Genomic DNA, 16,655 nt, shown 5'->3' with positions numbered 1-16,655 from the left:
TATTCTGAAGAATGCCAGAAACGAAACAGTTGATTGGACCCATTGACTTACGGAGAAAAAAAATACTATCAGTCAAAGGTCAAGTTTAGTTATCGACAGTCTTCAGAATATCTTCTTTTGTGTTTTGTTTAGCAGAAGAAAGACAGGTTTAGAACAATTTAAGGTTGAGTGAATTTTAATTTTTGGGCGAATTATTCCTAAAGTTTGAACGACATTCACTTGATTATCGGGCTGAGCACAAATACTCCGTGCAGGGTTAGCTGCAGTCCAGCAGAGGACATTAGAGGATCATTGGATGGGTCTCACATATTGACGCTAAAGTGGGGGAGTGTGCAGAAGGGCTGGGGAAATTCCTTTTTCCACGAAGGATGGAGCTGACTGTGTGTAAACGGGGGAGACAGTGGACGGAGAGTTCCTGCGCTGCTTTCAGGCCTCCTGAGCAGCAAGAACAGCCCTGTCGAAACACTCCACTGCAGCCACCATGAAGCTCTGGCTGCTCTTCACACTGGCATTGCTTTGGCTGGAGGTCCAAAATGGTGAGCAGATCTATCGTTGTTTCTTCTGCCTTGTTATTCTTTCTTCATAAAGTCAAACTTTGTTTGGTAACACTTTATGTTGCAGTGTACTTGTTGCTATGATGCATAATTACATGCAACTTACCCCAAACCCTAATCCTAAAAACATGTAGTTACTTAATATTACTACTTAAACGTATACTTACTCGGTAAAAGAGACACCTTAAAATAAATTGTAACCCATTGTTTTTATCTTGCTTGAAATAGTAAATAATTTGAGAGATATTATGGATGAATGTGGTGACACTGCTCGCTCCAATAGAACCCAAAATTCCAGAGCAGAAAGAGGAGAGATCAAATCAGGGTAGAGTTTTACTTAAACTAATGCTTAAATTATACAGCAGAGACAAAATACAGACAATCAGATCTGTTTGAGCTTAACAACACTTTTTTCCCCCATCCAAATATAAACAAGGAGTCAAAAGATTTCTAGACAATTTATTTTATTCCTATGGATGTCATGATCCTTGCATGTGTCAGAAATTAATTTAAAAGGACACTTCGGTTCAGTAAACTTTTATATTGTTCAGTTTTTCCGCACATAGAACAAGAAAGGCATATTTCCACAAATGCTGTTTGTACAGCTGTGAGCAGAAGTAGAGCAAATTTCCAGATGGCAGAACAAATCTCTCTCTCTCTCTCTCTCTCTCTCTCTCTCTCTCTCTCTCTCTCTCTCTCTCTCTCTCTCTCTCTCTCTCTCTCTCTCTCTCTCTCTCTCTCTCTCTCTCTCTCTCTCTCTCTCTCTCTCTCTCCTCTCTCTCTCTCTCTCTCTCTCTCTCTCTCTCTCTCTCTCCCTCCCCCCTTCTTCTCCTTTTCTTTGGCTTGGTCATAAGAGGCAGAGGAGTTATCAAATGTCCCACATGAAAACAGACGAAACACACATGCTGTGTAATGTCCATAATACAGTGTAATGTCCATAATACAGTTCCCCAAGTTTGCCACTCTCATCCAAATGCATATATGCTGGTGACAAGGAAAACTCTGTTTTGGTTTACCCAGGTGTGTGTCAGCAGATCAAGCGTAAGAAAGAGGCTGGTGAGAACCGCATAAGACCAGGAAGGAAGAGGGCGAAGGTTCGCTACCCCAAAGTAAAAGAAAAGGAGGCAGGAGGCAAGGGTCAGTCTATCCTCACACAGGTCCTTGATAAAGGACGTTTTCTCAGATTGGGCGAGAGTCTATCCTTGGATCCGAGGAAAACTTTGGAACTGAGATGCAAAGGAACTAAGATTGGCTGGGCATATCCCTCTTACCTGGACACCTTTAATGATAACCGCCTCAGGTATCTTTCCTTCTCGCTTTATCCATTCATTTCGTTTGATTGAGTCTAGTTTGTCTAAATCGGGCAAATGAACAGCTACTGAAGTATTTTATGTCTGTATAACAAGTGTTTAAAAGATGCAGGATTACATGATTCCATTGCATGTGAAAGGTTTTGTAAAATAATTAAAATAGAGATGGCAAATCTCTACTATTTGTTATTCTAAAAAAATATATATATATATTATATATATATATTTCCATTATTCTGAAGCAGGGTTATTTTAGTATCATTAGGTTTTTTTTAGTTATATGTTGAATTAGTTATTATTTTTATATTTTCTGTTTTCATTTATTTTTATGTGTTTTTATTTTAACTACTGTAGTTTTTTTTTTAAATACATTTTACTGAGTTTTATTTTTATTTTAGTAGATAAGTAGTAATTGAGAACCATGAGAATTCAGAACTATTCTGAAAATCCTTTTTTATTTCATTAGTCACATTTCATTTTATTTCAAGTAATGATTTTTTTTTTATACTCTTAGCTTTAGTTAACTATAATAACCCTGTTTTGAACTCAAGAAACTCAGTTCAAAAACTGTGATTTAGAGAGACATTGAGGCTATTTAACGTAAACTGAAACAAAACATTTATGTGAGATTATAATATGGTTTCCCTTAATTGATAACATTTTATTTTTCTGAAGAAAATTATCATTGATGGACATGAAATGTAACCTAAATTGTAGAATACTGCAGAAATAGTTGAATAAGTCTGGTATTCCAAATGTAGTCCAGGTCTAAACCTGATTTTGCTGTTCCAGCATCAAGCAACATGAGCGGTACAGTCAGTTGATTCTGACGTCGCCCTCTGCTGCTGATACGGGGGAGTACAGCTGTTGGGTGTTGCTTTGTGACGGAGTAGAATGTGAAAAGGACGCAGACACTACCTCTGCTACCTACATATACTTTACAGGTACAGCATCTGGTCACATATCACACAACGAGACCTACGTGATCTACTTAAACCTCTAAAGACAATGTTACAATTCTCTTTGTACCTAGACAAAGATGAGCTGTTCGTCCCCTCTGCCATCCATTTTGAGATTATCTATCTGCGCCCTGACAAGCCTGCCACCGTTCCTTGCCGGGTGACCAATCCCAAAATCAAAGTCTCACTGCACAGGGAGGTTCCTGCGGAAGAAATCGCAGTGGATGGGACCCAAATATCTTATAATCCCACTAAAGGCTTCATCATCCAAAACCCCAGTCCAGAACATAAGGGAGCTTATTACTGCAAGGCCAACAGCACCACGAAAACCACCCCACAAATATCCACTAAATACCAGCTGCTGTATGTGGAGGGTAAGAGGAGAACACTATAGCGTTACTAATAACACTTAACACACACATTTTACATAGTGTTTTTATCATGTTTTTGCCATTGTATGAATAAGATGCACTATATTGCCAAAAGTTTTGGGACGTTCACTGAGCTCCTGAGTGCGACCCATTCTTTCACAAATGTTTGTAGTAGCGTCTGCATGCCTAGGTGCTTGATTTTATACACCTGTGGCCATGGAAGTGATTGAAAATCCTGAATTCAATGATTTGGATGGGTTTCCCAATACTTTTGGCAATATAGTGTATAACTTTTTTGGTGTTTTCCCCCTTGTAGTGCCTAGTGGCCCCCCTTTTGCGACTATTGAGGCTTCGTCGGACACAGTGAGTGGTGGAGACATCTTTAATGTTACATGTACAGTCCTGGGTGAACCTGAGATGAATGTCAGCTTCAGCTGGATGTATCCTGGCCAGGTGACTGTTACTTTTGTTATTTTTCTGATTCAGGTTGATTGATTCGCTTTTTATTTAAAATAATGTATTAATCACAGTATTGTGCCATTTTGTGGATGCTACAGCTTTGCTCATGATAACTATAAAGAGATACACCACCAGGCAAAAGTTGAGAATACTTAGGATCTTTAATGTTTTTAAAATAAGGCTCTTATACTCACTAAGACTGTATTTATTTGATAAAAAATACAGTAAAAAACAGTAATTTTGTGAAATGTCTGTTTTCTATTTTAATATATTTTAAAATGTAATTTATTCCTGTGTTGACAAAGCTGAATTTTCAGCATCATTAATCCAGTTTTCAATGTCACATGATCCTTCAGAAATATCGATCTAATATGCTGATTTAGTGCTCATTAATTATTACCAGTTAATATTGGTGCTCAATTATCAATAATGATTTTTATTATCAATGTTTTTGCTGCTTAATATTTTTTTGTGTTAACAGTGATACACTTTTTCATAATTCTTTGATGTATAGAAAGTCCAAAAGAACAGCATTTATTTTAAGGCAGCAGCTATTTACACAATTTTTTTTTTATTAGTAACTTATTGCTAAGTGCAAATAGCAATACGTGAATATAGTGATACATTCTATTTACACCATGTAAAAGTAGCAGTTCTTGTGTAAATAGTAATTAGATGTTATTTATACTTTATGTTGACAAATACATAATATTTGCACCTCAATATTGTTGTACAGTAACAGGATGCAATAATAATAGTGTAAATGATTACATTTATTAAAGTTATTAAATGGATTCAGCCTTAGTTGGACAATAAAAGCCCTCCCTACCCCTAACCCTACCCAATAAATATTTTTATTTTTATTAAACATTTTGTTAGGCACTTTTAGAACATATTCTTAATTTTTATTGAAAGTAAATGCCTTTTCGATGCGATATGTGATGGGAAAAGGGAGAAGAGCGAGCTCGGCAAAAGGCGGATTCGAACCTGGGTTGATCGCATCAAAAGATCCTTCAGCTTACGCTCTACTGACTATGCCACTGAAGCCATTGAAATGTTATGGAAGCATATGGGTAGCAATATTCATGCAATATATATAAAATGGCAATGCTTTTCAGTGTTTAAATGTACATTTTCCATACCATGTGTGCATTTGGAGCAAAATGATAATTCAAATTGAATAATATAATTTACATTTGCTATTTCCTACACTTGTTTTAACACATCATTTAAACATATATTATAACTTTTAACGCTTTATAAGTTGCAAAATGAAAATTAATTACAGAAATTATTAGTTTGTGTTTAACATGTTCAAGCAAAAATTGTCACAAAATATATATTAAAATAGAAAAGTTATTTTAAATTATATTTCACAATATTACTGTTTTAAGTGTACTTTTTGCCAAATAAGTGCAGCTTTGAAAGTCATGAGAGTAATAACATTAAAAAAAAGTCGTATTTTTTTCAAACCTTTGACCTGTAGATTCAGATAAATAGGTTTTAATGTGCTCTCCTTATTGTGATGTGTGTCTCTCTCAGAGTCAGAGGCCAGTGAGCATTCACGACTCCTGGAGGCTGATAAACCGTGGCGTGGGACACACCACACGCATCTCCCAGAGCGTCCTGATTGTGGATGACGTTGAAACGATTGATTATGGAAAGTACATCTGCACCACCAAAAATAAGAACGGAGAGACATTGGTGGCCACGTTGGTGAAGTCACGTGACTAGAAAGAACATCAAGATTCTATATTGAGCTGAGCTGGACTCACACTTCAGGCTTCTTGTTGCTTAAATCATTATGAAAAACATGCATTCTATATATGACATGGAAATAAAGTGCTTCTTTGACTGAAAGTTCATGCAATCTTCTTGTTCAATGGTAAATCAACACTATACTTCATACATAATGCACTATTACCAAGTGAAATATAATCAGTTATTTCAACCTGCAATACTCAAAATGGAAGGTGTTAAGGTCTATACGCATATTTTTACAGGCATGAAATATGTCTGAGGAGCATGAAGGCTTTGTGCTCCGCTCTAATGGACTCCGTATGTGGAATGTGCAGCGGGAGCCCAGTGCTTATTTTGGTTCAGTGCGACACATTCAAAGTATGTTTCTCCTCTCGCAGAGATTTCTGTTATTGAATTATTAGCATTTCAAGAATATTCATAGTCAAATGATGGCAAATTTCACAGCTATTTACTATACAGTTCGAAATGCTGGAATAGACTTACAGCCAAAAGATGATGAAGAGCAATAAGCAAACCAACAGGTTACTGCATGACAAATGCAAACAGGTGAATTTCGAATTTCTTTATTAATTGCATATTTTCAAGAGTTTCAGTTTCACACCAACATCCACACAAAAAGCTTAGCTATACATACAATTAAAAAAAAAAAGTTTGCTTTTTTAACTTTGTATATAGCTTGCATGTAAAGCTGCAGTGGAGGGTTTCAGACAGAGGGGGCGCTTCTGAGGCCACTGGAACATGCTCAGTCAATTACATTGGTCTCGTGATCAGATATAAATATAGAAATAAAAGACAAACAATCTCTCAAATCCTTCCCCTAGGGCTCAATCATACTGAATAATATACAAAACCCGTATTCAAGAAAATCTTTATGAAAAAATTCAGCTTCCCAACAGTACATGCCTTCATTCTCAGGGCTGCCCAATGACATGCCATTTCAATATCAAGCACACTTTACAGCATACCATTACGATTAGACTGCATCTCTGATTGCCAAGAAAGTGAGGAAAAGAGATAATTCAACCCTTATACAGGCATTAATCAAAACATTCAAGCTTTTTAAATCAACTATTAATAATTCATTCTGCATCTCTCCTATGAATATATGAGTGATATGGAGAGCATATCTGAGATGAAATCATTAAAGGGATAGTTAGCCCAAAAATGACAATTCTGTCATCATTTACTCACCCTCAAGTTGTTCTAAACCGGTATGATACTATTCGGTTCAACACAAAAAAAATATATGTTATATAATGTTGCTAATTAAAAGTTCCTGGTCCCCATTGACTTCCATAGTTGGAAAAAAAATACCATGAAAGTCAATGTGAACAACAGAAACAAAAACTAATTCAGGTTTAAAACAAGTTGAGGGTGAGTAAATGACAATTTTCATTTTTGTGTAAACCATCCCTTTAAACATGATCTGGGTGAAACAGTTCTTAAAATGTGTGATTACATAAAATAAAAAAAAACCATTTACAAAATCAAAAAGGCATGATATAAACAAGAGAATGTTGCATAAGGATTTGAGAACACCTGGTTAAGCCAAGACACCTGAATATTTCCATTTGAGTAAATCGTAACAGTCAGTTTATGGCATGAGTTGATCTATGAAGTGCCGCTTCAGAAAATTTCACCTGGGATCTGACGCCCTACATGAAATAAAGGAAAACCAAATGCTACACGAGCAACAGCATCTGGGAAATGTCCACTGTCCATCAGGCATTTGGGCATTTGTCCCAGGGCAACGATAAATCAGGGTTTATACGGGTACACATCAAGGCGTCTGGTGGAAAATACTTCAGAAGTTGAAAAAGACCCCATTCATTTCTGATGTCAATCCTCCAAAGTCAGGAACTTCACGCAAGAAAGCAATTCAGGAGGGAAAAAACACTTTCAGAGAAACTTTCTACAAGCCCTGAGATATTCCTTTTTTTCCCCATAGACAGACAGTGAAAGGCAAAAGTACGAGGGTGGCCTCATTGGTAAGTGCTTCTGTGCAATATTTTCTTCAGTTTTGTTTTCTTTAGTCTGTACAAGAGAGTTTATTCCATTTTGAGAGCCACTGATATGGTCCAGACCAGCTTCATGCAGGAAGTGCTCCATCCTGTAAGAAAGTGCTTCCTGGAAGCTAAAGGCCGTTGTTATCTGGGCGAGACGGGAGGGCTGGAGAACACCCCAGAGTTCCGTGGTGACTGGAAAGTGAGGGACGTGGAAGGGGAGACCTTGCGGGGGCTGCTCAGATCACCGTTGTTAAGCTTCCAGTGCAGCTCTTCATTCTCCATAGACAAACGTTTGTTCACTTTAGACTCCTTCTGGAGGGATTCCTGCAAAACCGCCTGCTCTGTGGACAGTTGCCTGAAACGAAACTTACGTAGATTAGTCACCATGACTGCACAAGATGAAAGAAGAGAAGGCGTCTCGGCACTAGGGCTGCAGCTATCGATTCTTTTTGTAATCGATTAATCTAGCACTTAATCGATCGATTAATCGATTAATCGGATACATTTTTTTCCATGTTTTTAAACAACCAAAACAAATAATGCATAACGAAAATGAAAAGCAATTTAATTTATTAATATGCACAACAGGTTTCATGCTGTAATCTAGCGCTGACATCAAAGTAAATATCTTTTATGTAGATTTCTACACCTGCAGCATTTACCATTAGGCTACTAACAAATAATATATCAAATGTGGTGAGCCTATTTGCTATGGTAACCTAGCAACCTGTGTATGTGTGTATGTGTGTGTGTGTGTGTGCGCGTGCGTGCGTGCGCGTGCGTGAGGCTTCATTGCAGTTTGGTACAGCAGAAATACATACATTCATTTTTAATAGAACACTGCATTTGGCTTGCATCATTTGCATAGCGGTGCATTTAAGGTGAAGCATCCGTTCGAAAAATCGTGTCACAACATCACGTCCCGGTGTATACAGTGAATGCATGCTGAAATTATTGTTGCGTGGCTACATAAAAGTTTAAGCATATGTGATGCATTGCCACGATTGGTCTGACTGGCGCGCGCGAGAGAGAGGAGGGAATTTCTCTTCTACCCAGACCAAATGAAAATACTGCAAAACTTCAAAGACCTTGGACTTCTATATGTCTTACTGTCTAAAGCCCACTAGCAAGACAAGGTGGATTGAGTAAAATCATTATACTTGGTGAAATCACATTCACCTGCATGTCATTTTCAAGCAATCCTTCAGAGTTTTGTTAGGTTTTTTTTGATTGGGGATCAAGCTAAACTCTGCAGGACAGAAGAGTTGACCATCCCTGGCTTAAGGAATCAGAAGCTTATAAACACAATTACAAACACTACCTAGACAAAGCAGCATGTTTGTCCATTCTGGCTTTGAGGTCCTCATTTTCCTGTTGCAGCTTCTTAAGATATTCATCCAGCTTCACATTCCTCTCCATCTAAGAATAAATCAAAGTCTTAGTGTTTCTCCAGCACAGACAGGAGCATAAGATTCCAGTCATCTCTTTACTGTGATTAGAATGAACACAAATGTTTTAAAGCTAAATGCTTTATGCAAAACAGATAATTGAGCTCACCAGTTTGTCTATCTGCATGAGTTTCTTGTCTTGTTCATGGAGCTGCTTGTTTTTGATGTCCAGCACTACTTTAAGGCTTTCAAGCTCCTGCTCCAGATAAAGGGTGTGGGAGTCCTTCAACATAAACAAGAGAGATCAGGGATATATACTGGCTTTCCTAAACTGGATTCGGGAATTATTACATTTTCATGTTTACATTTGTGGGCTTTACATATCAAACACTTTGTTCAACTTCACACACATTATTTTGTTACATGAAGACCACATTAAATTGACTTGTCATTATGCATTTATCATTTATGTTTGCTACTTTTCAAGTGCCTTTTTTATGCAGTACATATTTGATCATTTTACTCTTGTCCCAGACCCCAGGTTCTCAACATTTTTTAACTATGAAAATCAATCATCCATCATATTTATACAACATGCAATAAACATTTAATATAACGCACCATACCATTTACAAGTGTAGGTTTGGTGAGATTTCTAAATGTTTTTGTAAGAAGTTCCTTATGCTCACCAAGGCCGCGTTTGATCAAAAATAGAGCAATAAATGAAAATAACTTCTCTATTTGTATATATTTTAAAATGTAATTTACTCATGTGATGACAAAGCTGAATTTTCAGCATCATTACTCCAGTCTTCAGTGTCACATGATTCTTCAGAAATCATTCTAATATGTTGACTTGATGTTTAAAAAAAAGTTATGCTGCTTAATATTTTTTAAAAAGTTAAAAAGAAAATGATTTATTTGAAACTGATTTTTTTTGTAACATTATAAAATGTCTTTACTCTCACTTTTGATCAATTTAAAAGCATCCTTGCTTAATAAAACTATACAATACAAATATCGGTAACACTATTTTAAGGTGACATAGTTACACGTTACATGCACTTATAGTAGCAACTGTAAATTATGCATAATTAACCCAAGTAATCAACCCAAAACCTAACCTTAAATCTATAGTATGCACATTAAGTTAATTAATATTACTCTGTTACAGTGTAATTACACAAATAAGTGTGTAACCCAAACTCCAAACTTTTAAACACTGCAGTATATAATTATTAAATAATATTAATAATTATAATCATTTTTCCTGTGATGTGTGTGCATGCACTCTACTGGATGCTGTAAGTGAACAAACTAAAAGAACTGAGAATAAAGTGTTTTAAGAGTATTTGCTAAATGCATACATGTAAATGTACAGTAAGACAGTTTATTTTCTACCAGTTCACAAGGTCAAAAGTGTCCATAGGATATATGAAGAAACACCCATATATGAACTTTGCCTGTTCTGCATTGTCACACATAGGGCAGGGTCTGGCTGCATTATGCAGGGTAGTTATCTAAATAATTATCAGAATGTTGAGAGTTCCGGAAAGACCCGTCTAATATTAACCAGCTATTCATAGGAAATACACGGTCTACTTAAAGCAGAGACGCATTACTATCAGTGGCACTGGCTGAGTGTTTGATAACGCAGATGTTTGGGAGCTACACAGGGGTGTTACGTACCTGTGTTTTCTCAGCCAGATCCATTCTTCTCTTCACCTCAGCCTTTAGTTTTTCTTTGAGGCTGTTATTCTCCGTCATGAGCTCCTGAATTTGATTCTGTTTGAGGAAAAATACACTGATATGGATATGTTTGCTAAATTGCAACAGTGCAAAAAACAAGAAAAGAGAAAATGAACAGGGAACAGGCTTTTGGAATTTTAGCTTTTGGTCACTGCCTCACAGATAATGTGTCCTCTGATTCCTTCAGTGTGGTGTTGAGAGTTTGCATTTCCTTTTCATGGGACTGTTTGAGTTCTGAGAAAGTCAAATCAGTATATGTTAATGTGTGGGAGGTAATGTTGTTGGATTTCAAAATTTAAGTAACATGTGCAACATTTAAACAAGATTATTTACCCTTGAAAGACTCCTCAAAGTGTTGTTTTAGGCTATCCACCTCCTCTATGTGGCTAACTTCCAGTTCCTTCTTCAAAGCCTCATGTTTTGATCGTAACTCTTCTAGCTAGACAAGTACAAAAAGTAATTTTGTAAAAGTCTTACTGGTTTATTTTAGTGTGCAAAAGATTAAGAAATCAGATGTCATATGTCCAAACAACTAAAAGGTCAAGGCCAAGATACAAAACAAAAGCTATGACATTTCTTCACATAATTATGGGAAATTATCATTAAAAAGATCAATGTTTAAGTATTCATTTTTACAAATGAAGACATCTGAAATCCACTCTATACAACAGAAAGCGTGTCAAGTGTGGAACAAAACAAAAAGGCCCCGCTGTCATCCACACCTGCTGCTCCATCTGAGCTTTGCACTTATCCGCCTCCTCCTGGTAGGTCTGATGGACCTTCTCCCACTCAGTGGAGTAGAAGGTCTTCAGTCTCTCCTCGAGGTCAGCGAGGTCCAAGCGGTGCTGCTCCTGGACCTTCTGCAGGACTCCATCAAAGGCCGCGCGCAGCTCTTCCTTCTCCTGCTCCAGACGCTCACAAGAGTAAGCCGAGCTCACTGAGGAAAAGGTCAGATCATTTGGACATTAGAAGATATATTAAGTGATTCATTCAGTTAAAAACAACAACCCCATAGAGCACCATTTAGGATGGTGCTCTACGGGGTTGATGTTTTTAACTGAACATCAAGAATGGTGCTCACCCTCCAACTTAAAAAAAAAAAAAGAGAGCGCAGGAAATCTAATATCTTATGCACCGGTCTGTGATATGAAAATATAGATATGCTATATGTAGACAGCAGTTGAATAACCAGAGCAAATGTTGAAAGGCCATTTGTCCAGTTGGTGCTTTGACTTAAAGCCCTGCCAACACTAGATGATATGAATCATTACTCAAGTATTCTGCATTGAGTCCCAGTTGTCTCTACAGTTATGGTACCTCCAGCAGTTCTGTAAATAAAGCGTCAACTGTTACACAAAACACGTCAAATTACAACTGAGGGAAAGTTCGTCAAAAGGAACACTAATCCACAGAGGCATAATGAACAGATGTTTCCAAACCTCTCAATCAGAACTTTGTCACAGATACCGTCTCTCTCTGAGCATTAGCTATCTTTGCCCAACTCTTAGAAACAGATGACACTTCACTGCACAGAACACATGGGCACAGGAGGACTGCGGTGGTTTACATAAAAAAGTGGCAAGCTGAATGCTACAGCTGCTCCTGTCTTTGTAGTGTACAAGTGTGCTGTCAAGTCATCCAGCTCATGAAGTAGCTATTCTGGTGGGACCATTTGAGGTTGGGATTTCTGGCTAAATGGACACCCCCTGGCTTTCCAAAATTAAGGTACAAATATAAAAGTAAATATAAAAGGAAAGTCAATTAAATGAATATATTAATTCATTAATTTAAATATTAAACACCTGTAAATACATATCTGTACTTATTAAAATATTATTAAAATGTATTTACTTATTTATCTGTATTTAAATGGGTTTGTTTATTTATTCATTAAATCTCTATGTATTTATTTATTAAATAAATCCATACAAAGACTTGAAAACGCCTCTTCTTTTTTTAAAGGGGCATAAAGTCAGGGTGATACAAGAGTCCTGATATCACAATGAAGATATTAATAAATAAAAAAATTGTTAATGATTATTTTCCTTATTTATTAGAAGAAAAAAAAAAGAAATATTCACGGTTAATTAATATTTTTAAAACGTTTACAGGGTTCCCACTCTTTTTCAGCAACCATTTTCCAGTACATTTTCAATTTTACTACGGCGGGAATAAAAGACAAGGATCATGCCAAATATTGCTTGCGAAGTCTTTAAAAGCCGTACAGTTTATTGCCATTACTTAACAATCCAGCAGTTTTCAATATGAGCTCTTAATCATACATTTTGACTATGGAAGCTTGTTTACACCACAGAATAGAAAGAAAAGGTAATTGTGAATTTTTATCTCACTATTCTGACTTTCTCGCAATTGCGAGTTTACATATTTGTGGTATAAACGCGAAAATTGTCGCAATTATTTTTTCCTCAGAATTGGACTTTATAACTTGCAATTGCAGTTTAGATCTCACAATTCTGAGAAAAGAAGTCAGAATTGCAAGATATTAACTCGCAACTCCGCAAAAAAGTCAATTGTGAAGAAAAGGTCAGAATTGCGATTCTGACTATATCTTGCAATTCTGACTTTATAACACACAAATGTGACTTTATATCAAAAATATGTGATTAGTTAGCAGCTTACGAGTTAACATTCACTGCATACATTTGAGCAGTTAATAGCATTAGCTATTAAACATCATTATTCAAAATACTACTCACACGTATCAAACTCAGCATTCCTGAACATGTGCTTTCTGCAACTAGCACTAATTGTTTGGGCCAGCGATAAACTCTTTATACTCGGCTAAAGAAATAACTTTTTTTTTAAAGAATTTTCCCAGACAACAACAAGATTTTCCAGGACATTTTACATTTTGTCTAATTTTCCATGTGTTTTCCAGGACTGGAAAATTTGTTATCAATTTTCCAGGTTTTCCAGGACGAGTGGGAACCCTGGTTTATCCGCCAAATTCAAGACATATGGTGGGACCAACAAAGTCATGTGATGCAACCAGCATGCAAAGGCCAGTAAGTCACTTCATAATTATAATGTAATATAATGAAAATAAAATGAAATAATAGCAGAAAACCAGGCAGCTGTTTTTAGCTTATCAGTCCACTTGCTTCATAAGGCTGATATGATGCTCATATTTTTTTGGTGTAAAAATAGGTGTATGTATGCAAAGGGATGTACAGGCTGCATTTCATCGGTTTCATAACAATATAATATTTGACTACTTGTAAGCAAGCATTTCACATTGATTTAAGCGCTACAATGTCTATATTCTGTAGAGTAACAGTTTATTTTTCTGCTCATCTCACTGGTTTAACTGGTGCATCAGTAGGCGTTTCTGAACTTTATCATCAAAAGGTCAAGAGCATGTCAGCAAATTAATTACTTGAATGAGTCACAACACAAGAACGGCTGTTGTTCTCCAGGGGAAAACATGGGTCTCATCCCTTACTGGCACTGCAACCTAATCATCTGTATTCTACGATAAAAACCACAGATTTTTTTTCCCTTTTTAAGGGAGTCATAAATGGGTTACAATTAGAATCGTTATGAAGTTGCTTTTAGGGGTTAAATGAAAATAGCATCTAATGACCCTGCTGTACAAGGGGACATTTAGCAGAACTAAACCATGATCAGATCCACGCAGAGAAGATGAGCCAGACCCAGAGCTCACAAATGGCTTGATGCATTTCATGAATCTTCAGCATAATTCTATTATAGGTTATATATATGATGCAGAGCCATGCCGAAGGCCTATAAATAATCCCAATAATGCAAACAAGAAGAAAAACAGACAGTTAGGTAGGAGGATGATGCATTTTTTTTCACAGAAATAAAAAAGAGAGATAAACAGGTCATGACTCAACAGTCAGCAAATATGACTGTGTATATGCATCCAAACAGTATATTTAGCTAATTCCAGAAAGCTCTTGACAGCAGAAACCTTAACAAATATGCTACAGTACATACATGTATGTGCACACATTTTCACATCTAATCTCTTTTCAAAATGGAAAACGAAACGTTGCATTTACCAATCCTGGGCTGAATTTGCCCTGAACAAATCATGTGACATCGTCTAGACATGCTTATCTTGAAAATAATGCGTGTTATTTTGAGAATAGCTTTAATATAAAAACATAAGCCTAGTAGCAGCAATGAAGTGACCATTCTGCACAGAGAAGTTAATAAGTCACATGCTAAATAGCAAGCTAAATTAATTAGACACAGTTCTAGCAGGTTTTGTGTGAAGACAGCACTCGCTTCACTGGCAGAGAGCAGTTGTCCTGTGTTAAAAGACACTTTTGTTTTATAAGGGAATTCTGGGTGTGTGCCAAAAAGCATGGCACTGACATCACTCGTGCCATACTAGGGCGAAAGCTGAAATTAATCCTTGAGGCTGTGGGTAAATTTCACAATTTTGCAGATATTCCTACAGCTATATTGTGACTTCAAGAGGTGGTCTGAAGAATTCTTGAGGGGGTTTGGGGGTCTTAAACATGGTCAGGAGCGCTGGAATGTGCTAATACGCTCAAGCAGCGATTACAATAATTGTAAAGAAAGATCATGTGCACAGTTTGCAAAGTGACAGAAAAATAATGCTTTCTGATTCGTAAAAATATATTAATCCCGAAGAGCATATATCATCAGTCAAGAAAGAACATAAAACCTCATATCACTCCCTTGTACATGCTCAGTTTTCAGGTGGTAATAGGAGCTGTGAAATCAATGCATCAGACGTCTCTCAGGGGGAACACTGTCCCGTACTAAATACATTTCTCCATGTTACTTCGCCCATTAGACTGAGGGACATCAGACTTGCCTGACCTTGTCGGTATGACCTTCACATACCAGGAGGCTTTCTGCCTTTGAGCTTGTGCTTTCTGGGGGTGTCTACAAAATGACCCCTATGGGAGGGAAGAGCCCTTCCAACAGGACCAATAAAATGAACAGACCGTACTCTAAAACCACATGGTAGTTAAATTGCATTAGCAAGCATGCTTAGTGGTGAGCAAATTTAAATACACTACCAGTTAAAAGTTTGGACACTACAAATATAAAATTGTGCTTATGCATTCTTTACATAAAAAACTATTTTAAAATAATTGACAACAGGAGAGAATAGTGAAGCTAAAGCAGCCAACAAGCGTCTAACACTATTGTTCAAAAGTTAGGGTCGGTAATATTTTTTTTATGTTTAAGTAATTTAGGCTGAGTTTGAGTTTTGAGTTTGAAATGTGAAATATCATTACAATTTAAAAGAATATTTTAAAATAGATTTTAATAGAAATCATTCATTTACTTCTGTGATGGCAAAGCAGTCATTATTTACTTCAGTCTTGAGTGTCACATGATCCTTCAGAAATCATTCTAATACGCTGATTTATTGCTCAAGAAACATTTCTAAATTATTTTCAGTTGTGCTGCTTTAATATTATTGTGGAAACCATGATATATTTTTCAGGTTTATTTGAACAAAGTTCAAAAGAACAGCATTATTGCTGAATAAAAGTATTAAAGGGTTAGTTCACCCAAAAATTAAAATTATCCCATGATTTACTCACCCTCAAGTCTTCCTAGGTGTAGATGACATTCTTCTTTCAGACGAATAAACACGTTACGCTCGTCAGATGTATTGTAAGCATTTTGAACTGCGAGAGGCGTGGGCGCTACACTTTTTCCACATTTTACCTTATAAAGTTTTAAATATGGATATTTATCTTACACAGATGCATCACTTCGCTTCAGAAGGCCTTCATTAACCCCCCGGAGCCGGGTGGAGCAGTTATGATGGAGATGAACTTGTATGGACTTCAAAAACAGAGCAACATTTACTGCCGTTATAAAGCTTGGAAGAGCCAGGACATTTTTAATATAACTCTGATTTTATTTTTCTGAAAGAAGAATGTAATTTACACCTAGGATGACTTGAGGGTGAGTAAATCATGGGCTAATTTTATTTTTTGGGTGAACTAACCCTTTTAATTTCTTAAAAAAAAAAAAAAAATCCTACTGACCCAATTTGTTTTAAATGGTAGTACATGGGATCTAACACACAATTTAAAAAGCAAACAGAATGCACTACA

General features: G+C 36.5%; 2 protein-coding genes across 5 annotated transcripts in view; one reads left to right on the top strand and one right to left on the bottom strand.

Moving 5' to 3' along the window:
• The first annotated feature begins 285 nt into the window (after nucleotides 1–285).
• Nucleotides 286–5,517, top strand: pdgfrl (platelet-derived growth factor receptor-like). Its single transcript, XM_079839767.1, has 6 exons — nucleotides 286–536; nucleotides 1,575–1,854; nucleotides 2,657–2,808; nucleotides 2,898–3,197; nucleotides 3,511–3,647; nucleotides 5,196–5,517. The coding sequence occupies exons 1-6, from the start codon at nucleotides 482–484 to the stop codon at nucleotides 5,385–5,387; spliced, it is 1,116 nt and encodes a 371-aa protein (XP_079695893.1). The 5' UTR covers nucleotides 286–481; the 3' UTR covers nucleotides 5,388–5,517.
• A 444-nt stretch (nucleotides 5,518–5,961) lies between these two features.
• mtus1a (microtubule associated tumor suppressor 1a) overlaps nucleotides 5,962–16,655 on the bottom strand; it is a 34,916-nt gene continuing 24,222 nt past the window's right edge. For all 4 annotated transcript variants that reach the window (XM_079839763.1, XM_079839764.1, XM_079839765.1 and 1 more), the window contains 7 exons: nucleotides 11,280–11,494; nucleotides 10,891–10,996; nucleotides 10,718–10,791; nucleotides 10,498–10,593; nucleotides 8,978–9,091; nucleotides 8,742–8,839; nucleotides 5,962–7,775 (listed from right to left, as the gene is read on the bottom strand). In XM_079839763.1, coding sequence (XP_079695889.1) covers nucleotides 7,562–7,775; nucleotides 8,742–8,839; nucleotides 8,978–9,091; nucleotides 10,498–10,593; nucleotides 10,718–10,791; nucleotides 10,891–10,996; nucleotides 11,280–11,494 — 917 coding nt within the window. In that variant the 3' untranslated portion in view covers nucleotides 5,962–7,561. The remainder of the gene's footprint in view (nucleotides 7,776–8,741; nucleotides 8,840–8,977; nucleotides 9,092–10,497; nucleotides 10,594–10,717; nucleotides 10,792–10,890; nucleotides 10,997–11,279; nucleotides 11,495–16,655) is intronic.

The sequence above is a fragment of the Gobio gobio genome, assembly GCF_949357685.1.
Source record: "Gobio gobio genome assembly, chromosome: 16".
Lineage (NCBI taxonomy): Eukaryota > Metazoa > Chordata > Actinopteri > Cypriniformes > Gobionidae > Gobio > Gobio gobio.
The sequence above is the reverse complement of the archived record's forward strand: the minus strand, read 5'-3'. Positions and strand labels throughout refer to the sequence as shown.

Bases quoted from the DNA above. Each gene is read 5' to 3' on its own strand.
- pdgfrl (XM_079839767.1), top strand. From the start codon at position 482: ATGAAGCTCTGGCTGCTCTTCACACTGGCATTGCTTTGGCTGGAGGTC. The intron at 2,809-2,897 runs GTACAGCATCTG...CTTTGTACCTAG, and splicing joins TACCTACATATACTTTACAG to ACAAAGATGAGCTGTTCGTC. The intron at 3,648-5,195 runs GTGACTGTTACT...TGTCTCTCTCAG, and splicing joins GCTGGATGTATCCTGGCCAG to AGTCAGAGGCCAGTGAGCAT.